The 23,902-nt window shown below is 34.1% G+C and overlaps 1 protein-coding gene across 4 annotated transcripts; it reads right to left on the minus strand.

The window, feature by feature from the left end:
- Nucleotides 1–4,528: 4,528 nt before the first annotated feature.
- LOC106665163 (monocarboxylate transporter 9) lies at nt 4,529–20,620 on the minus strand. Of its 4 annotated transcripts, none has more exons than XM_014391396.2 (9): nt 20,526–20,620; nt 7,979–8,257; nt 7,777–7,920; nt 7,522–7,707; nt 6,414–7,096; nt 6,124–6,346; nt 5,492–5,731; nt 5,308–5,433; nt 4,529–5,244 (listed from the first exon to the last, which is right to left on the minus strand). In XM_014391396.2, the coding sequence occupies exons 2-9, from the start codon at nt 8,241–8,243 to the stop codon at nt 5,081–5,083; spliced, it is 2,031 nt and encodes a 676-aa protein (XP_014246882.1). In that variant the 5' UTR covers nt 8,244–8,257; nt 20,526–20,620; the 3' UTR covers nt 4,529–5,080. The 4 variants fall into 4 exon arrangements, with proteins under 4 accessions (XP_014246882.1, XP_014246883.1, XP_014246880.1 ...); XM_014391397.2 differs by lacking the exon at nt 20,526–20,620 and adding an exon at nt 15,826–15,983; XM_014391394.2 differs by lacking the exon at nt 20,526–20,620 and adding an exon at nt 8,306–8,445 and having other exon boundaries at nt 7,979–8,250.
- Nucleotides 20,621–23,902: the final 3,282 nt, after the last annotated feature.

Genomic DNA, 23,902 nt, shown 5'->3' on the forward strand with positions numbered 1-23,902 from the left:
ATTAAATCTGAAGTTGCCGGAAAAAAAGGAAACATTTCTCCAATATTCAAAATGGATGACCCATAATGTAAACAGGAAAAAAAATTGAAATTTGGTGTATTGACAAGTTTAAAACTGAAAGTGCTACTTCCATTAATTTTTTCTTATTTCAGTGTTAATAGTTTAACTATCTCCAGTGGAATATCGTTAAGAATATTACAAAACAACCAACCAAGAGAAGCTAGTCAAATATGGCGTGAAATTGGCAAAATATTAATGGTACTCAATTGCACCGTTAATGTACTTAAATATTGTTTTTATATATTTCATATGTATTAAATGTTAATATTTTATGCATATAATTTATTGAATTGTTGCTTTTTAAATAAGAGTAAATTATAAAGGATTTTAAGAAATCTATTAAAGTGAAGAAAAAAGTACGTTATTATCTATTTTTTATTTTGTAAACATGTTATGCATTATTAGCCAATGTTAGACATATATATATATAAAATCACTATGTTACAAAAGTTAATTTACATTACATTAATTTAAAACAAAAGAGAAATATTATTTTAAACAATTGTCCTTTCAAGCCTTAAATTGGCTCTCAACCCACAGTATAAATAACATTTGTAGGGTCTTCTGAAAACCAAAATTCTCTTAAGAATAAGAATATTAAAATTGTTTTGCAGCGAACTTTTAGGTGTTGACACAAACCATATAGATTTTTAACTGCCTTAATAATAATAAACTGAAAAGCACATGAGATGAATGTCCTGGTGCCCAAAAAGAAAAGAGGTATCTGGAGTCGTCAAATAAATATGTCATTTGAAACATGGTTCACATAATGCATCTTTAAAATTGACAAGGCTAAAGCTAATGCTGTCATGGTAAGGTCCATTGTGCGTGCAAAACTGGATTACTTTGATTTTTTCTACATCAGCTGTTATGTCCTTATGGGTAAATATATTCAAATATACATACATCATGTACTAATGGCCATTTTGGGCCAGATATTTAAAATCTTGTCAGTTTTGAAAGTTGGTCAGCAGGTGGGAGCAAGGTGGCCCCCGCACCTTGTGAGGGCCAGAGCAACACTCCTAATCTCTCAGTTCGCGCTTTCCCCACTTCACGCCTGTCTACCCCCAATCCTGGGCTCAGTCCTCTTGTCATGAGGGTGCTTCGTGACAATTTTCTTTGATTAAGTATTAGAAGTACCTCTTAGAAAGTTTTAGGTATCTTTATTGCACACCAACCATTTTGGGTGGTCCAAGGAAATGCTACACCAGAACATCAATGACCCACTATCGAATGTAACCTGAGGAACTATACAACATGAGGCGTATATTTTTTCTGAGTGTCTCCATATGAAATAACTACCATCTGAAGATTTCACCCCATATGTAAAGGATGTCCCAACCACTTGTCCCCAATATGCCAATGTCCAAGTCACATGTTCCATGCAAACTGAACACTGGCCATTTTCTGTGGTAAAAGATCCACATGCTCGGTGACAGGCACTTGAGGTTATTTTCATTGAGCCTTGTTCTTACAGTCCTGGGGAAATTGTAACATTTCGAACTTGTCTTACAGATTTCTTATCACATTTCTCATTATGCTGCAGTTTCCTGATGACAGATTCATCTGTCATCTCTCTCGACTAGACCTAGGTCGATCCTGTCCTAGAATTCTAGTGTAAAGCCCTGTATTTCCCCTGAAGAACCATTCCTGTTTTAGAGTGATTTACACTCAAGTCTCCTGGTAACTTCATGCTGGCAGTACATATCTTTCCTCTAATAATGTTCTGACCCTGACAGGTCATACTCAAATGGAGCTATTGAAAAGGGTTTAAGAATAAGAATAAAATTAAATGAAATCAAAGAAGAAAAAAGATTAACCGAGAGTGATCTTTAGGCGTATCAGAATGGAAAGGCATAATTATTAAATAATATGAAAGAAAATGAAGCAAACAAAGCATTATTTACTGTTTATTTTGAATAAGATACTCATTACCTGTACCTAATTTGGACAGATAATGGATTTAATTTTAAACTAAATAAAAACCTTAAAAATTAATAATAATAACTAAATAAATTGAGTGGTGTGTTAAACTTGCTCATCAGTGTATAAATGAAATATAAAAATATACCAATACCCCTGATGACCCAATTTTTTTATAGTAGTATTGAAACAAAAGAAGCTGATACATTTTTTTAATCTTGCCTGAGTCAATCAGAAACAATTGTCTATTCTATTGTTACTTCATTGCTCTATTCCAGAGTACCCGAGTGAAATATTTGTGCTTTTTATTACGATAATTTATCAAGCAGTTGAATTTTAACAATATTGAGAATTTCAATTAATTATTCTTTTTATGTAAGGTCTTGGTTGAGATTACTTTACTAAAAAGTTAGTGTCACAAGCGGGATTCGAACCCATGACCTTTGGCTAAATACGTTGCTGCTCTAACTACTTGAGCTATTGTGTCTTCCATCTAAATGACACCAATTCCCCATCTCAGCGTACTACTTTTTTGAATTTTCCTTCTTTTTGACATTTTTCAAAATCGGGATTCGATTCTCAACGACTTATGAAGTGGGAGCTGTTAGTGAAGTGATTTACTTATTTACTTTACTTATTACTTTACTTATTACTTTACTTATTAAATATTATCCATTTATGTTTAGTGGTTACCTACCTACAGCCTGACATGTCTTAGAATATTCTCTGGTTTGTTATGTTTGTGGTCAGTGTTTTGTCAATGTGGCCTCAACACTGGTCATTTTGGAAAATCATTTAAACAAAAGACACCAGGCCACATTGAAACAAAAACAACTTCACAATTTTTTTTTTAATAATGTGTACCAACATTCAATTTTGCAGTTGATCTATTTCTGCTTTTCATTATTTTTACTGTTTTTGTCTGTACAGTTTATATAATAACTATTTGAAAATCGTGAGATGCGGTCTCATGTGACAGAGGTTAGAAAAAAACATTCTCTATAGCGCCCCGTTTTTTTTTCACATTATGGCATGTATTTATAAAATTTAAACAATGTTTATCAATCCCAGGCTCTGAAGATGATTTCAATAAAGATCGAAACGTTGGCACGATAAATAAAATGTTTTTCTAAAACGTACGTTACACAAGATCGCATTTCAAGATTTTCAAATAATCATTAACTTATGGTCACCACACACTTATGTAATAACTTGGAAAAATGCATGTCAACTCTTAACAAGTTTTTTTTTTACCACTTGATAATTTGAATTATTTTTTTGGTCTCTTCGGTTTTGAATTATCAAGAGTTGACTGTATTCGCATTTTTCAATTAATTAAGGTTTTTAGTTGAGATAAAAAAGTCAATGTCACGAGCGGGATTCGAACCCATGATCTTCGGCTTGATACGCCGCTGCTCTACCACTTGAGCTATCGTGACCTCGATTCGCTCGGACACCAACTTCCCATCTCAACCCCACCTTTTGAATTGAAGTTAGTGTCTATGTACGTTTCTTATCTTTCTCATCTTTATTTATCAACCACACTTTTGAATTGTTGTCTATTTACATACATAATGGAACAGATGACAACAGCATACAAATTTACCACATTATTCATTTCTATCTATATTTATTTATCGATCAGTCCTTATCTTTCAAAGACTCAATTATCACCAATTAGCATCAAACTACTTAATTATCGATTTAAGTTTCTACCATTCTAAGCATTCCTACCTTTGAACGTATCACACTACTAATATATTTTTATATGTACATATTTACCATATCTATTTTTATCAATCTATTACGATATATGTAACTATTATGATCGTTAAGCGATTTACATCTGTCATTATACCTACAAGACATCTATGTATTACTCTTTCAATTAATTAAGGTTGTTAGTTGAGATAAAAAAAGTCAGTGTCACGAGCGGGATTCGAACCCACGACCTTCGGCTAGATACGCCGCTACTCTACCACTTGCACTATAGTAGCGGCGTTTCTAGCTGAAGGTCGTGGTTTCGAATCCTGCTCATAACACTGACTTTTTTAACTCAACTAAAAATCTTAATTAACTGAAAGATATTAATTGGTCAAGCGGACCACGAAAACTAGTGAATTTATTCGCATTATTGCATTATTTATTATTGTCATATATTTGAATCCCTCTTGACAGACAATTTTTTTGTTTTTTTCTGTGAAGGGTTCGCAACAGCAGAGGTCATATAAACCCTCAGGGTGCTGGTGTTAAATATGTCAGGTTGAATGCAGGGCTGCTGGATTCGAACCGGGACCTTAACCTTACAGTGATGAGCACCATGTCAACGATTAAACCACTGCGGCCACCGACGCCCCCTTACAGACAATTAAACAACAACAAACTCAAATAATCGAGTGATCTTATAATTGGACACATTGTATTTGTGTGTTCCTGACTCACAAAATACTAATTTGATTATTTTTTCTACGTAATTTTTCATTTTTCAATAAACAAAAACTGATTTTTAATAGTGAAAGAAAGAGACAAGGAGTTTAATAAAACAAAAACTCAAAAATTATATTTCAATCCTTAACAGTAACATCACAGAAGACATTTTCACATAAGAAGTCTATAAAAACAAATACATTTAAAAATATCGTAAAATATGTACAAAAATATTGCCTACCACTAAAATTCATATTTTAGTGATGTGATATTTACAAAGCATTGGTGTCTTGGTAACATATGTAAATTTTTTTGCAAATATTAAGCCACATTTGTTCCAACACTTCTACAAAATGCTCTCAAGAGCAAAATGTCAAATTATTCTCAATTGCAAGAAAGCAACGAGTATTTCTTTTTCAGTATTTCTATAGTCGTGCCTGAGTGAATACACGGTCAAAAATCAATTATAAAATTAAATAGTTACTAACACATTACTCATTAAGTTTCAAAGTTGTTAATTCTGGGTTAATTAATTATTCATAATCAGTTTTAATGAGTTATAACTGATTTAGTAAACTAGAAACAATAATTTTCCTTTTTATATATTAATTCAGTTTAAATAAATATCATTTATTCCATCCACAGATTTCGTTAATGTTTCCTTAAAATTTTACACAACTTCCTTTTTTGATTGTTTGTCATTTTCTTTTTTCCTAGATTCCTCCCATCTCTTCAAGTGGTTAAGTGGATAGCACATGACTCCAGAAAGTAGTATTAAAGCACCAGAGAGATAAAACGAAATGTCATATGATCCAGTCAAATCATAAAACATTCCTGAAAAATCATAGTTATATAGTGTTAAAAGGAATGGTAAAAAACACATTTTAATTGCCTTACCTGCAATTGGTGATCCAATGGTAGCAGCTACGCCTTGAAAAAGTAAGAGCAGCCCGAATGCATTGGTCAGATTTTCTAGCCCAATAAGGTCGACGATCATAATTGATCGAAGGGAGGCAAAGCAGGCTGTTTGACACAATTTAAATATATTGTTAAATTTCTAACTATATCAAATCTAACTTACAAATTGACAAGCCAAATATTGCCGCAAAGCCAAATTGAAAGTAGCCTTCATGTGATATCCCGCTGAACATAGTAGCAATGCCACCCACTGTGAGAGCAATGTTATTTATCCACAGAGAGCTAACGCCTGGAATGCTTGTGATAGCACCACATAATATCCGACCAATTGTGTTTGTGATTCCAATTGATGACACAAGAAACACAGCTAGTTCTTTGTCATAACCATTATTGATTGCTCTAGCTGAAAGTAACATCCTAATTAGTTGTAAAATATTTTATATTTTTATGTGGATAAATTTTTGTTAACATTTTACAATTAATTAAGGTTTTCAGTTGAGATAAAAAGTCAATGGCACGAGAAGGATTTGAACCCACGATCTTCGGCTTGATACGCCGCTGCTCTACCACTTGAGCTATCGTGACCTCATCTTGTGCCATTGACTTTTTTATCTCAACTGAAAACCTTAATTAAATGTAAGATATTAATTGGTCAAGCGGACCACGAAACTAGTGAATTTAATTTGTTAACATTGTTATATAACCCAAATAATTTGTATTATTGTAAATTTTTAACACTGTTGTTTATGCATGCAAGAAAATTATTGACACCCATTGTGGAAAAATGATCCTTACCTCCTAAGAACATGAACGGTACAAACATCCCCATCATCGTAATGAACCCAGCACTCGAAAACAACAAGAATGTGGGAGATTTCAAAAGAGTTAAATCTAACATTGTAGCGAGCGTCCTTCGCACGGCTTCTGGGCATAGAACGCATTTGGCCTCTTCCTCTTCTTGCACATCTTTCCAAGTAGGCAGTCTTGTAACTGACAATGAGTAGTCCAGACCACTAGCCTGAAAGTGTAAAAAAATGTAAAGCCTGCCAAACTTGTTGGTGACGAGATACAACATAATTACATACATGGGAAGCATACTGGGGAAGCCTGTTGAGACTTGCTTGAAAGAATATGTCATCTCGGTACAGCGGCCTGACGCCAGCATCTATTTTTGAAAGCGTGTTCCTTCTCGACCTTGAGCTCTTGTAGCTGCTATCTGATGTCGTTCTTGATCTATATTTAATTGTTATACTATCTCTTCTAACCTCTGAAGCTTTCTTTTCCTTTTTATGACCTTGGAAAACTTCATCATGGTTGTGTTCAGACATCAACTCATCATCTGCAGTATATTCTTTAAGGGGATCATGACTGTCTGAGCTTGTTTTGTCTTTAGCCAGTATGTCAGAGTACAGACTTCTCCTCTTCTCCTTGTTTTTGGTATTTTCCTTGGTGCACAGAGATTCACAAGATTGTTCTACATTTTCAGTGCTCACAGTCAGTGCCTCTGCTGCGGTTGGATAAGAAACATTGTTGTTGGCTTTTAAGAATTTATTAACGCCTGTTGGCTGTTGTGCCGTGATGCCAATTTCATTATCGATGCTTATTGTTGAGTCAGTTTTCTTAAGCTGATCTCTCGCAATTTTTATCCTGTCCAAAAGTGGCAGCTTTGTCTTGTCTTCAGCATTTGCCTCATCAAAATTTACATTTACTTTTATAGGTTTGAGAGGTCTGTACAATGCACTAAACATTGAACAAGTAATGATTATACCTAAAATTTTTACACAAATGTGTTAGGTACTTTAACAGTGAGCATTAGAGTTTATGTGTGGTGGTTAGTGACTGTTAATCGATAATTATTCAGAAATCATGAGATGCGGTCTGGTGTGATATAAGTTTCAGAAAAGCATTTTCTTTATCGTGCCAATGTTTCAATCTTTATTGAGATCATCTTCAGGGCTCGAAGTGTTTGTCTTCTGTGTAATTGTGCCATTCTTGCGTGTCGTGTTTCTCACAGAGAGGGCACTCTCAACACGACACGCAAGAATGGCACAATTACACAGAAGACAAACACTCACATCTCACCATTTCTGAATAATTATTAGAGTTTATGTTTTTAGTTTCTTAACATGTATAACATTGCATTGCACGTCTATATTTTCACATTTACAATCCTACAAGTTCATGTATTTTTACCTGCTTGACAAAGGATTGCTCCTCTCCAGCCAAACATTTTTATTAAAGCGATTGTTACAGGGCCCATTACGATTGTACCAACACCAGATCCTGTGACTGAGATTCCTGTAGCTAGTGCCCTCCATTTTTCAAAGTAAAAACCAGTTGTTATCACAGCCGGGACGTAAATCATGCTAAACCCAATCCCTAGACAAATTAAAATTATAACCAATTTATTATACAACGATATTTTATAATTTATAAGAAAATATTCACCTCCTAGTATGCCATAAAATACCCATAAAAATTCAATATTTGGAGCTAAGCTTGATAATGCAAAAATAACTCCTGAAAATAAACCTCCAATGACACCAGTGAAACGGAATCCATATCTGTTTGCCAAAGCACTAACAAAAGGTCCTAAAAATTCAATGAAAATCAATATTGCACTTATGCACACTTTTGTATAAATACATACCCGCAATAAGATAGAAACCGGAAAGCAACGATCCGGCTATTGTAGCTTTAGAATCAGACACTTCAAATTCATCTGCTATTTCTTTAAGCAGTGCACCAAAGGAGAATACAATGCCGTCAACCACTAGATTGCATATAAATGATGCTGCGACAATTACCCAACCCCATCCACCATCAGGAGGCACAGTGACATAGGTAGTTAGAGTCTGAGGATCGTCATCGGCTTCTTCTTCATTTTCGATCTCCTTTGGTTTTGTCTCATCCATTCCCACACTGAAACCTACAAATGTAATAATTTGCCATAAGAATTTTCTTTTTCATTACACACCAGTAGTTTTTTTCTGTTTCTTTAAATTTCTAAATTTGCGATGTTTAATCGAAAATTACACTTTGCACATATAGGGGCACTACTTTTACATGTGGTTATGCTTGGACCATTTGGCATTCACTACTGGCCAACTAATGGTGTAAAACTGAATCTAATTTCTAATTATATAATAATCTACGCAATTCTTCCAATCCAATATCAAAGCAGATTCTGACAAGATGACCTTTACTCTTCGCCACTTTTTATCTTGTCCTATGATTGCATGGAAGAAGAAAAAGGAGGATGTCTTTTTTTTATAACATTGTTAATGAGGCAATGAGAAGAAAGAAGGGATTGATGGGGGGTCTATTTTGTTATAAATAACACTGGATTACAGTTAGAATAGATTTTTATAAGATTATAATTTGACGTGGTCAGATTATAAATTAATTTGGTCAATTTTAAATTTAACATTTAATAGGTGGAATTTTTATCTAAATTTAAATTAATTTTAAAAAGTTTAAAAAATTATTTAAAGTTTCAAGTTGGATTATTTGTTTAATTTTGCCGTTCATTTTCATGTTGCATGTAACATCTGTCACAGCTAGAGATTTTAATACTTAAACTGTCAAAGAACAGATACCTGCAACTGTACTCATTTTATATAAATCTGATTGTTCTGAATTTCTCTGACTCTATCTAATTTCTCTGACTAATTTTAGTGTATTAGTTTCTTGTAAATAAGTCTAAAGCACATGCAAGAAACTGGGTTTCATTTTGGAAAAGCATATTTAAATCGCCTAAGAAAAAGATGCAAATATTAAAAGCAATGGCATTCACACGATTTTCCATTATGTCAAAACTATTCACCTCTTGACTAAAAACTAAAATTGAAATTGAAACACTGAGAAATATTTGGGTCATTTTCAAGGCAAAGATGTATTGTAATCATTGCTGGGTTTAGTAACTAATAAAAAAGATATTAAAAGAAATGAACATAATAATCAAATGACTCCAGCACTTAACAACTATAAGGGCGAAAATTACATTAATTCATATAATAATAATAAAAATAATCAGACAAACTTTTATAAGAAGATATGGTGTAAAATCATACATTAACTTAAGTAACCTAAGGATCTTCTTGCAGAATTTTGGAAGACATCAGAAAGAAGGAAGAAACTGGGAGTTTAACATGACACTGCAGACTCAATGGACATCTAGAAATAGTGGATGTGTAGATTCTACAAGAAGCAGAGGAAATGTCATACATTTTCTAAAAGACTGAAGAACTCTTACTCAACAATAGAAAACTTTTGGAATCTACACAACCATAATATCACAATGTAGCTCAATTAGGACTCTTAAGCACCAAACAGGGGCACAAAGGTTACAAAACAAAGAATACCTGGATGATATTCATACTAAATATTCTTAGGTTGGGATTATGGGATATGTGGTCAATTATATACCAAATCAATAATCCCAAACCAGAGTAATGCAAATGAACCTATTGAATTATACCTGCAATTTTTTTTCTATAAATTTTTGTCTTAAACAATTCATAACCATAAAAACTTATTGAGGTAAAAAAATCCATAAAGGGAGAAAAAAATTAACTAAGATGAAAAAACGGCATAGAAAAAGGAAGAAAACAAAGAATGAGATGTTTGCACTTTTTGTTAAAATCTAACCGGAGAGAATAGGAAAGCCAGGATGTTTGGGGATGATCAAACGAAAAATGATTGGGAATGAACGACTCATAAGAGGAAGAGTTAAAGCAGCGACACATCTTCGCAATGTCTTTTTTTCTTTTATTGACTCCAAAATATTTTACAGCCATCACTTTTACATCTTATATGTAATTATTATTATTTCCTAAAAACTAAATATTATAATTGTAATATACATTTTATACATCATTATTTACACAATTACATTAATATTCCTAATAAAACTGTACAATTCACGGTACACAGCTAATTTGGAGGACGATATTAGAGCTTTGTATCCATAACATGATTGAAGATTTATTTCTTCGGCATTTGAGAGTCTGTCAAAAATAATTTCTGCAATTAATAAGGTTTTTAGTTGAGATAAAAAAGTCAATGGCCCTAGCGGGATTCGAACCCACGATCTTTGGCTTGATACGCTGCTGCTCTACCACTTGAGCTATCGTGACCTCGATCCACTTGGACACTAACTTCCCATCTCAACCCCACCTTTTGAGTTTTCCCTCCTTAATTAATTGTAATATATTAATTGGTCAAGCGAACCACAAAATTAGTGAATTTAATAATTTCTGCGTTCATTTGCATGTTTCTTGCAGTGCATGACGATGTGTTTGAGATCCTCATATGTTCCGCAGTCCTCACAGTTCGGTGATGGGATTATATTAAATCTGTTGAGATATCCTTTGCACAGTGATTGGATCTTAACCTTATATTGTTTTGCAAAATTCCTTGGTTATATTAATTTCTTTGGTGAGCCAAGGTTCACGTGCTACCAACGGAAACATATTTTTGTATGTGATCCCTTTGTTATTTGACAGGTATTCAATTTGGCTTTCAATTATCTGCAGCTGTAATCTTAATAAAGCATGAAGATTGTTTCTGAGTACTGGCGCTTTTAGAAAATTGCCTGTTGTGGTGGCATCTTTGGCAAGCCTATCTACGACAACATTATGTTTGAATCCTGTTCGTGCACAATATACAGGGTGTTAACATGCACATCTAGAACTTTTCTCCACAAGAAAAATAAAAAAATACGTATTTTTTAAATTCTAATATGCAATTGAAAAACGTTAGATGTTATGAGAAAATTACAGGAAATTTTGGCCCAGAAGAAAATATAGATATGTAGATGTTTACGTTTCGTACAACTTTGTAGCTTATACATCCAACGAAGGTAAACTTTTTCATTCAGTGATCAAAAATTTATCGAAATCTCCGCATACGAACCTTCGTTCCAACTCCAAAAATTGTCTGAAGTTTATAAGGTATTATTGGCAGCGGGATTTTGTCAGGTTGCCGAGTAAACTTTCTTCAGAATCTGTCATCATCGAGGCGTCATAATTTTCACTGGCCTCGGATTGCACTGTGGCAGAGGGAGAGTCGTCTGCATGGGCTTTAGGGCCTGGTTGCAATGCCAAGAAGTGGTCCGCAATGCTCGTCGGATCTTGACCGGAAAAGATCTTTTAAGTTCTGGTACTGCTCATCGCTTGTTCTGTTGCTGTATAAAAACTAGTGGCGTTTTCTTGGATGACGACCGCGTTCAAGGGCGTTCGACTGTTGGCGATTGGATCTATTCATGTTTCTCTAGAAAGTTTGTCTTTGGCTAACAGATCCAAAGCCAAAACGTTCAATATTTGTAGATAATTTTATTTAAAAAAAAAACAGTTTCACTTAGCGATTTCTCAACAAAAACTTAAACATGAAGCGTGTTGAACTGCCCGACACTTAATGGCTTTAAAATCGGCAATCATTGCTTTTGACAGTGATCATGACAAAAAAGTTTGCAAATCAATTGACCACGAAAGAAGATTAAAAACATTTTAAAACATGTAAACAATAATAATTTTCATGATCAATAACGCCATTAAAAATGACTACACTTTACCCTATCAGTTTGTTTTCATTTTGAAAAACTAAATGTTTCAGAGAGAAAATGATAAAAAAGAGGCTCAGGATCAAATGTTGTTTTTCAATTGCACATTAAAATCACCAGAAAATTTTGGTTGCGTTCAGTTCACTTTGTATGTAGATGTTTAACAGTTGTTTTTGTATGTAGATAATGAGTTTTTTTAATTGGGTGTTGGCTTGGCGAAAATATTAGGAAATTTATGATAGTTCTAAATGATACTGCCATCTTTTTAGTAATTTTTTTTATTGTGACAATATAGTTTATTACTCGGTTTCATCCTTAAATCTTCCCAAGGTAGTAAACATATTTTTAGGTAGATTAAAAAATATGACTAAACACGACTTCAGCCGCTTAAAGAATAGGCGTTTTCCTAGCGGGGTGCCGGCTTGTGTATGTTTTCTGAAATATCTTCGAAAAACGCGAGGGGGTGTAGTCGTCGGCAAGGAGGGGGCGATAAACAAGATCCCAAGGACCGCAACTCCCAGATAGGAATCGGCTCGTATGCAAATAATCCGCATTTTTGAAATATCCGATAACCCTCTTTATATTGTGGCATGGGGTTTTATTTTGGAAAAGGACAATTCGCCAAAACGGCTACCGAGACAATCATTTGAATATCTGTAAGAACAGCCTTGTCTGGGAAAAAGGAAGATACTTTGACATCATCGTGTAACATTTCTTCAGATCATACAGAATTTGAATATTTTTCCGAGAAATCACTTACAAAAAAAATGATACGTAAACAAAATTAAGAAACTATAATACTGGGTACATGCTGATAATTTTTTTTGCACGTATACATTATCTATAAAAACTCATCAAAAATTAACATAACAGTTCATTGTTAGACTAAACTTTTGTAATTTATTACGATTTTTAAAAGAATAGTTTGCCATTTCATAGGGACTCTTATCGAAGTGGTTACTTTTTGTGATGTTAACTTCTTGTTTTTCCCTCGATGCTTTGTGCAGAAAGTCTCGGCAGCAAAAATTGCGATTAATATTACACAATTTGGGTNAATGATTTAATTGGTCAAGCGACCACGAAACTAGTGAATTGTTTATTATAGTTCATTATCACATAGGGATGTCATTTCGACCTTACGATCAGTTTAAAATATCATTAAAGTACATCAAGCAGTTGTTTGCCTTGCCTTCTTGTACTTCAAATAACATGCTATATATAGAAACCCGTGTTGATCCCTTATTTCAGCATACGTTAAAGCCCAATTTTAAATATGTAAAGAAAATCTTAAAATTCTCTGGTCACCTGTACACGAAAATTACATCTCAGGTAATAATAAATAAAAATATTTTTTGCTACTGGAGTTCCATGTCAGAACAGAAACGTCAACTTGATGTAGCTCGCTAAAACTGAAATCAATATCAGATAAATCGGTATCTTGAAAACTGACTTTAGAAGGATACGAATGATTAACCATATAGCTCTCATGACTATTATCTATTTTAGACAATTCATATAGGTAATTCACCATCATTCCAGCGGTAAAAACCAGAAGTTTTATAAAGACATGAGGTGCACATAGTGCGAAAAATATTACGCCAAATACAAGTTTTCTTGTCGTTTTGACCAGCAACGGATGGAAAATTAAGTACGTCTCTTCTTTCTAGTCTGCAAAAACAAGGAATAAAATTCTTACTCAGCACTAAAGTTGAGGAGATAAAACGAAATAGTAATTCTCTCAGTGTAAAAGTTTGCTCTGCTCAAGATAACCAAATCTACGCTTGCAAAACTGGTATGACGTTTGCTGTTTGCATCAAATGGTGGTATTCTAACCAGTCTGTGAATACCACTTTCGCTTTTTGCCCATCCATAAGCTTTTTCTCCAACGATTTTTATTGTTGCAAAAAATGATCAAATTACTAAGATTGATATTAATAGTGGCCATTGTAAGCCAACAGGAAAATTTATATAATGTAGTTAAGGTTCGGCTATCTCGCTGCGCGCTCCAATGAAGCAATTATCCTCTATAATAACTGGAGAAGCTTGAATAGGTTCTAAAACTCCTCCGATTCCCATGATAGGCTGCCAGAAGGATACAGAAATGTTCTCTCTGTGCAATTCAATAAAAAAGGAAACTATCGTGCACTTGGCTAAATGTACCATTCTGTTTTACAGAATTTCGTATTTGGGTAGTGCTGTGCTCTCGGAAAAAAGCATAGTCAAACTTTTAAATGAGCCATGCCTGGTTTTACTGCTAGGAACTGGTACAACAATTTAATTTTTGATTTAATAGAACGATCTTTCACTTAATTAATTGTATATAAATTTATCTTGCTCTATATTCACCAGATTATGTTATTTGTTTTCTTTTTTCTAATTATACGGTGAAACACATTGAATATTTATTGGTAATTTTATTGGCTATTTCATTATTTAAAAAAAATTAATATTTCAATAATGTTGACTCCAAGCAGACTATTACATTGCTGTAAATTACAATTAATTAAGGTTTTTAGTTGAGATGAAAAAAAGCTAATGGCACGAGCGGGATTCGAACCCACGATCTTCGGCTAGATACGCCGCTGCTCTACCACTTGAGCTATCGTGACCTCGATCCACTCGGACATCAACTTCCTATCTCAACCCCACCTTATGAGTTTTCCCTCCTTTTTGCCATTTTTCAAATGTCGTGTAATCGGTAATGGCCACGGAGAGCTTTAGTGAAGTGTACTTCATATTAATTCTTTAAATTCACTAACTTCGTGGTCCGCTTGACCAATTAAATCATTACAATTAATTAAGGTTTTTAGTTGAGCTCAAGTGGTAGAGCAGCGGCGTATCTAGCCGAAGATCGTGGGTTCGAATCCCGCTCGTGCCATTAGCTTTTTTTCATCTCAACTAAAAACCTTAATTGTAAAGATTTAATTGGTCAAGCGGACTACGAAATTAGTGAATTGCTGTAAATGTTTGTTTTTTAAAAGGGTATGTATTGTTATTTATGATTATTCAGAAATCGTGAGATGTGGTCTGGTGTGATGCAGGTTTCAGAAAAACATTTTCTTTATCGTGCCGATGTTTCGATCTTTATTGAGATCATCTTCAGGGCCACGGATTTACATTGTTAAATTGATTAAATTTATAAACATTGTTTAAATTTAACAAAAACATGTAGGATGTGGGAAAAAGTGAGTTTATACAATGGAATTTTTTTTTCAATATTCAATCAAACTATTTCTACTCTATGCAGAAAACAAACACTTTGAGTGAGTAGAAATACTTTGATTGAATATAAAAAAAATTGATTTGCATTGTATAAATTCACTTTTTTCCACATCCTACCTATTTTTGTTCAATTTAAACAATGTTTGTAAATCCAGGCCCTGAAGATGATCTCAATAAAGATCGAAACGTTGGCACGATAAAGAAAATGTTTTTCTGAAACCTACGTCACACCAGACCGCATCTCACGATTTCTGAATAATCATCGACCAACGGACACTAATCACCACACATTTGTTATTTACATTATTTATCAAATAAAGTATTATTATTATTGGAGTTTGCTGGATAGCAGTAATGCATAATTGTTTTTACATACTTATATTTACTTGTAATATTGACTATTAGCTATAATTGGACTTTATAGTCTGGAAATGTTGAAACAATTTTTAAGATAGGCTAAAAATACTGACTAGACTGTTTAATTCATCCGTTAGTTCAATCAAACAAGAAAAACCAACATGTTTACTGTTAAACATTTCAAGATTAATGACAATAGATGTGATTTGTTATAATTAAATAAGGTGATATTTTTCACTCGATCAAAAATTGGCTTTCTTACAAATATTCGAAATTTTCTTTAAAACAGATTATTGATTTAATGATGGACTGTCAAGATGTTTTCAATAAAGAATTGCCTTTTTGTAAAAACGTACCTTTCGTATATCATCAAATGACTATAAATCAACGACCACTCCGAAACAAACCACAGGTACTGAAAGTATCACCGTCGGATAAGTAAGTATTAGTAGTATTAGCCGATGAATTTCTCGTGCAACTGAACTAACATTTTTTTGTTGGTTTAACACGTTCTTTCAATGGTTGTTTGTAAACGATTAGAGCCGTTTGCGAATCATAGTTCGACTGCACAGCTTAGGGTCATGGAAGAAGGAACATCAGAGAAAGATTGTTTTGATTGATGACACGCATCAGTTTACATACAAGTGTCGAGGGTTTAAATCTTAATTTTAGACAAAAATTATTCAAAAAAAAAAAAAAAAAGATCACTAGTAAAATCCGTTACATAACGAATTCATTTAGCCGTGCTGACTTGTAATGTAAATTTATTTAAATTCAAGACGATATTTGTGATAAAAATCGTCTAATGCCTTAATTGCATCATCGCAATAATAAAATATTGGCAAGAATCCATTGCTTTTGAACGTGGTTATTTAATAACATCCTTCATAAGGAAAATTATATCATGTATATATTGCACGCCTTTCAATTTAAATTCAAACCTGCCAGTGCCAAGACATTCCAAGGTAAAGGTCATAATTTATCAATGAATAGTAGAATAAAGATCTCAAAATATTTATTGAGTTTGATCATCTTGGTCCACCTGTTCTTGCTTCTTGCTATATGCTGATTTTGTCGAACTGCCATTGAAGGACAATTTGTTCTTCCCTGTTCTCGTTGTTATAGATTGGATGAGGTATTTCATCATCCACGTAATATGGCAACTGGCAAGTCTCAAAACAGACCCCAATAAAATCGTCACAGGTAGGATAAAACTGCCATGTTGACAAACGTATTTTGAATTTGGTTATTTAAATTTTTGTAATTTTTTCACTCATTAAAAAATTGGAACTTTTCTAGCACAGAAGTTTAATAAGAAGCTTTGTTGGCCTACGAGTTGTTGGTTATTGTTTGCATCCTAATCCACACTAACCACACTGGTCGCCAGGTATGAGAATAGGGTAACCCTCATATGGATACCTGCTCATAAGGGGCACTATGGCAATGAGGAGGCGGACAGCCTGGCCAAGGAAGGATCAAATACTGAGTTCGTCGGACCACAACCGGTATTACCCCACTCTTTAAGCACAGCAAAAGAGAGTATAGGTAGCTGGGGCATGAAACAATTCCTTAAGGAATGGAATATGTCCCCAGGATGCAGGCAATCGAAGGAGTTTCTGAAGGAAATCAAACCTAAAGAAACGAAATGGCTACTCTCTAACTCTAGGAGGGGAATAAGGAGGCTGATAGGTATCCTAACGGGCCATTGCCCCTTGAGAAGACACCTCTTCATAATGGGTACTCTACCAGACCCCTTCTGCCGCTTCTGCGAAACAAAAGAAGAAACGGCTCGACACTACCTCGCAGAATGCGATAGGTATGCTAGGGAAAGATTTAATACTTTCGAAGGAGAGGACATAACCAAAACACTCCCCAGGATAAAATGGTCCACAATCCTGGGGTTTGTGAATAGGTCCAATAGGTTTATGCAGGACTCGTGAGCCGACCAGGTCCCGGACCTTTTAGGGATGGGGTACGGGCCTACTCAGGCTTTTAACCCCTCGGGTCCTGGTCGCCCGCCCTGTGTAATATATAACCACACTGGTCCGCATGTCCTCACTGTTATACATTTTGGGTAAGACGTCCATCCACGTAATAAGGACAACTGAAGTCACAAAATACACACCACTCAATAAAGTCATCACAGGTTGGTAAAACTGCCATTTTTGTCGAACACATTTTAACCAATTTAACTGATTGATTAACTCATTAAAAAATGGCACTGTACTAGCACAGAAGAAGGTTTGAAACTAAGCCTTGGTATCTACGTATTGTAGAATATTTGTTTGCATTTTAATCCATACTGGTCCGCCTGTTCTCCCTGTATGTTTTGTACAACTGCCGTTAAAGAGTAGTTCTTCGTGCCTGATCTGGTTGGTCCGCCTATTCTTGCTGTATATATTGGCTAAGACATTTCGCCGTTTACTGGCTCCTACTGGTGGTAAATTGTGGTAAATCACAACTGGTGATTGCCCAATAAAATCCTTATTTATAAGGACAACCAAACTTCCATGCTTGTCAAACATACTGTAACTTCGAATATTTGGAAAGTTTTGTAATTTACAATTAATTAGGTTTTTAGTTGAGATGAAAAAAAGTCAATGGCACGAGCGGGATTCGAACCCACGACCTTCGGCTAGATACGCCGCTACTCTACCACTTGAGCTATCGTGACCTCGATCCACTCGGACATCAACGTCCTATCTCAACCCCACCTTATGAGTTTTTCCTCCTTTGAGTTTTGTAATTTTTTAACCGTTAAAAAAATCAAACATTGCCAAACTAGAGAGAGATAGAAATAACTAAAACCCTTACTTAACAACCTCTGCAGTAAGTTGTTGACTATTTATTAGCAGTTTGATCTTTTTTATATTATTACTGATCCGCCTGATCTCGCTGTTGCACTGACACCTACTAAATTGGCATGGTAAAAGTGATCTTTTGGTTGATAATCTTTACGGTGAACTTCTTAAGCTGACGTGGAATCCTAACAAAAACTCATGCGATAAGAACTAAACAGACGTTTTGACACCTATAAAGAAGACTTACGGAACCGAAATCGGACATGACGTTAAAGAATAAATTAACTATATAACAAAACATTACTTCGACCTATTTGGACATACGGGGCGGAACGGTGAGATACCACCAAGCCATCTAATGCCCAAAGAATCCAAACATTCTAATCAAAAGTCCTCAGAAGAATTCTCAAAACTTGCTATGTCTCCAACCTTGCTATCCACATTGCAATTCTATCTCTTCAATCTACTTCTGCTCAAGCCTTCTCCAAGATTTCCAATCCCAAGATCCTCCACGTCGCCTCAAACGAGCCCAGGGACGTCCTCGCCTGAACTCGATAACCAACAACCTCACTATCCACATTGCAATTCCTTTCGCTAAAGTGAAGATCCATTCCTGCTTCCTGGAGTTTAACTCCAATCTTTCAATCCATCTTAATCCTACTGCTCAAGCCCTCTCCACGATCCCAAGAACCTTCCACGTCGCCTGAAACGAGCCCCGGGACGTCCTCGCCTGAACTCGATAACCTACTAAAGTGGCACGGATGCTCCGCTTGCAGTATTGTTATTCTCTTGCCCGGGATTTTACAGCATTTAAAAACAATTGGAAATGTGTATAATTCATGTGCAGGATACAAATAGATATTAAAAAAAAAGAATACTAACGAAGGCAAAACAATTAGACGCATTCGACCTTCTACAGTGTCAAAAGAAAGCATTGACTCCTCGAGAAAGGATCGTAAAATCCTGTTACGGCATGGATGCAAATGTGATTAAGGCCCCAATATAAATGTGCATATAGAAGAGATTCGGCCTGCCTATTTCAAAAAATTCCTACGCCGTTCCATACCGAAAATATTCAAATTTATTTGGTTGTTTTTGTCGATCATTTTTTTAATTTGTCCACATTTACATCTCAAAAGGCCTATGTCCCAAAAACACTTAGTTTGAGTGGATAATTTCTTTGAACCTATTCCGTTGAGACGGTTAAAGAAATCAAATTTACAAAAATTGTATTTAATTAATAATCTGAAAGTATATCTTTAGATATATTTTTTTAATTTTTTTTAGCACTTAAAGATAAGTCGTTTTGTTTGATTTAAAAAGAGGTGAAGTGTAATTCTGTCGTTTAGATTAAAATGATTAAATCAAGTTAGTAGAAAATTAAATTATCACGATCTTAACAATTATAGTTAAATTCGACCTATGATACCACAGAGCCATCTAACGCCCAAAGAATCCAAACATTCCAATCAAAAGTCCTCAGAAGAATTCTCAAAACCCCTTGCTATGTCGTATTAAAACAAAGTTAATTAAATTTACAATTTCGGCAATTTACATGTGCTGTGAACAGAAATTTAAAAGTTACCAAATCTTCAGCATACTTGAACCCAATATGTATGTTTCTTAAGTCTCTTAAAGTTAGGTTCCAAAAGGATAAAAAGAAAGTAATTAATTTTTTAAATCAAATAATATTGAAGTTCTTAAACGTAGAAAGGGGAGCAAATTCGCGAAGAAAACATTGTAATTAATTATTAGGGCTCAAACTAATTATCAAATAATTGACATATGTTCACTTTCTGATTGGTTCAGAGGGTTTTACATCATTTCACGGTTCTATTTATTGAAAAAAGGTGGTTATCGATGCCAAGGCGGAGTTTTCAGGAAAAAAACTGTATAAAATGACTTCAACAGTCTTCAGGTTGCGTTTTCTGAAAAAAAAAATCGAGATAGTCGGCTTCCCGAATCGTCAAGAATATGTGCAACGAGACCAAGTTAAGAATAAGAAGGCCATGCACGTTCAGAGACAACGGTTTAATTGGGATTTAAAATGTAATCGATTATAGGAAGTCTATTTGTTCATTAGGAAACAGCATTGCTAATTTGATCTTAATTCTCGAGGAATGTAAACTATTCGGCGCGGAAACAGGTTTTGAAAGGAATCAGAAAGAAAACAGGGTGAATACTTTTACACAAGAATGTCGTCCGTGGAGTCTCGCCTTTTTGACGAAAGAGTTGCATGCAAAAAGTCAACTTACATATGAATCGGCGAGTGTTACATGACGGATTTTGTCGCCGGTTTGGCACGTGCACTTAGCCAGGAGCGTGGAAAGGAAAATGACAAAACTGGCCAACTGCCGACCTCCGAAGGCCTTACCGAAGCTCTACAGTGGGGGTGCATTTCCAGGCCCTTCCCCTTCCAGTACATGGAACTATAGTCCTTTTTTACCCTTGCGACATAAAATTTATATTCTAATATTGTTTAAATTATTTAAAACACAGTTCTTACATTTTCCTCGATAAATTAAAAGGAAAAATAATCAGTTTATTTATGGGAGACAGAAATAAAAAAGTTCAACGTGCAAAACATTTGGAAAATACACATCGAGTTAATTTATTGTTCAGCTTATTCAAAATTTCGGGTAAGACCTTTGCAATATTTGGCTAGATATGCCCTCAAGGATATTTATAAGGGGGCTACTTGCAAATCAACAATTTAAATCAATTGCAACTAGTGTTATATAAATATGAATAAACGTTTAGGCAAAAATTCACACTCTTGAGTTCACTAATATAAAAACTCTCAATGAAAAACAGTCTCGATTACTAGAAAAAATGCACGAAAGTACAACTGCCCATTGACGTGGAGAAATGTACGATTTAGCAATTACCGAACGAATGAACATTTTTATACTGAATATACGTGCATTTTGACCCATCTATAAAAAACTTTGGCTTGTGAACTGTCAATTTTTCTCATTAAAACATCATAAGGTGCTTCAATAAATACAGAATCTCATTAAGGTTAAAGCACTTTGAAAATCAGTATTTATCATGTCATCACACAGCGTCACTAGGATTTGTCTTCCACACTGCAAATTTTTTATCCACATCAACATGACGAAATATAATAATTTAAAAAAAGACAAAAACACATTTTATCGCGTATTTTCTACAAGGAAAAAGTGACTTTCCGCAACATGAGTATTGTTTATCATATAATTTTGGTCGTGATCATTTTGATCGTTATCTTTGTTGGGTTTTTCTGTCAGATGTTTGTTCATCACTTCGCAGACCAAACGAAGAAATTTAATCTTGTTTTGACGAAGCTACCAGGCTTGTTTGTATACTGCAAATTTATAATATAAAACAATTATATTTGACTAAGAATAGTTTGTGATTTTACGTAGAAAACACCACATCAAGAGTCCGAGAGTCTGATTTTACACCTGAAACAGTGACTTATTGTAACACGAGTGTTGTTTATCATGTTTTGATGAGACGATACTCGGATTACTATTTAACTGAAGATATTAAATGAAAAACAACTTGAGGGACATTAAATAAACACACGAGAAGAAAAAAACATTGTCTTTATTTGGGATTGCTCATTGGGATTTTACTTATAAAAAATTTTGTTTGTTATATTTTGACGTAAGGATATCCGTATTTGGTTTGCAACATGAGAATTTTTGATTTAAAACAACTTGACAATCAATAATTAGTGATGTTACAAAAATAAAGGCTCACACAATTAGAAATAGTACACAGTTTTACGTTCATATAGCATTTTTCATACGAATGAAACTTTTTTTCAACCAAATGAAACTTTTTTTCAATCAAATGAAACCTTTTTCAAAGCAAATGAAACCTTTTTCCAAGCAAATGAAACTTTTTTCTATCAAATGAAACCTTTTTTCAAGCAAATGAAACCATTTTTCAAGCAAATGAAACTTTTTTCAAGCAAATGAAACCTTTTTTCAAGCAAATGAAACCTTTTTCAAGCAAATGAAACCTAAAACCTAATGATAATAATTATGTAGAGGAATAGATAAATGACATTATAGTACTAAAAGTAATTTTTATGATGATTGAATATTAATATTACAATAATTGAATCGTAAGGCTTAGGTACAAGAACGCTTCTTGTGAAGATCCGTATTCATCAAACTTTTTTACATCCACCCCGTCGAAGTTTAATTAAGTAGGATAGAAAAGTGTTTTTGAGCGAGCAACAACTTTCTATGATAGAAATTATGAATGATGGAGTCGGTGTGGAGTTCAATCCTTTTTAAAAAGATGGTTCCTATTCTCAATAAGTTGTTTCGCAACAATCCAGATTTCGAGCCCTTTAGCACATCATCAGGTTGAAGGGTTTCTACAAACACGTCTCTCGACATGAATTGCAAAAGTGAACCCGCTGACGCGAAAACGGATCTTCACAAGGAGCGTTCTTGTACCTAAGCCTTACAATTCAATTATTGTAATATTAATATTCAATCATCATAAAAATTACTGTTAGTACTACAATATCATTTATTTATTCCTCTACATAATTATTATCATTAGGTTTTAGGTTACATTTGCTTGAAAAAAGGTTTCATTTGCTTGGAAAAAGGTTTCATTTGGTTGAAAAAAGGTTTCATTTGCTTGAAAAATAGTTTCATTTGATTGAAAAAAGTGTGTGGTGATTAGTGACCGTTAATCGATAATTATTCAGAAATCGTGAGATGCGGTCTGGTGTGATGTAGGTTTCAGAATAACATTTTCTTTATAGTGCCAACGTTTCCATCTTTATTGACATCATCTTCAGGGCCTGGGATTTACAAACATTGTTTACATTTAACAGGCCCTGAAGATGATCTCAATAAAGATCGAAACGTTGGCACGATAAAGAAAATGTTTTTCTGAAACCTTCATCACACCAGACCGCATCTCACGATTTCTGAATAATTATTGAAAAAAGGTTTCATTTGCTTGGAAAAAGGTTTCATTTGATTGAAAAAAAGTTTCATTTGACTGAAAAATGCTCTGTATGTTACTTTTTGGAACAAAATCCGTATTTATCCTATTTCGTGCCTAAAGTCGGAACATTTTTGATAAACAAATTCATGGAGGGTGTTGTTTTCCTATTTACCAACAGCTCCACGACCATAACATCCCATTATCCTTCTAATAACCCGTATACATTTTGCTTAAAATAAAAATTTTTACGACATCTAAAATATTAATCTTACCTTCAAGAAACATGACATTTTTGGAACGAATTCAGTGTTTATTGCTGATTTAAGCAGAGATAAACTACGTTGGCTTCTGAACCGAAACGTTTTTTATTCAAAACAAATTTACTATGGAAAAATCACGAGTTAATAAACACAATAAAGGAAACACAAATAATGTTTTTGTAATTGAACACGTTTTCAGAAAATCCATTCTTAAACGAGTAACTTGTCAATAGAAAATTATCAAGGATCATTTAGTAATTGCAAAACAACAATAAACCAACAAATAGATACATTTTCTTCCTTGATTAACCCTTCTTTCTGGAACACGAACGGTATTTGTAATGATTAGACGCAACGTTGATCTGGTTTTATTGGTTATTGGAGATTTTTTGTCTAACAACGTTTTTCGT

This window comes from Cimex lectularius, unplaced genomic scaffold (assembly GCF_000648675.2).
Source record: "Cimex lectularius strain Harlan isolate CLEC.00 unplaced genomic scaffold, Clec_2.1 scaffold186, whole genome shotgun sequence".
Lineage (NCBI taxonomy): Eukaryota > Metazoa > Arthropoda > Insecta > Hemiptera > Cimicidae > Cimex > Cimex lectularius.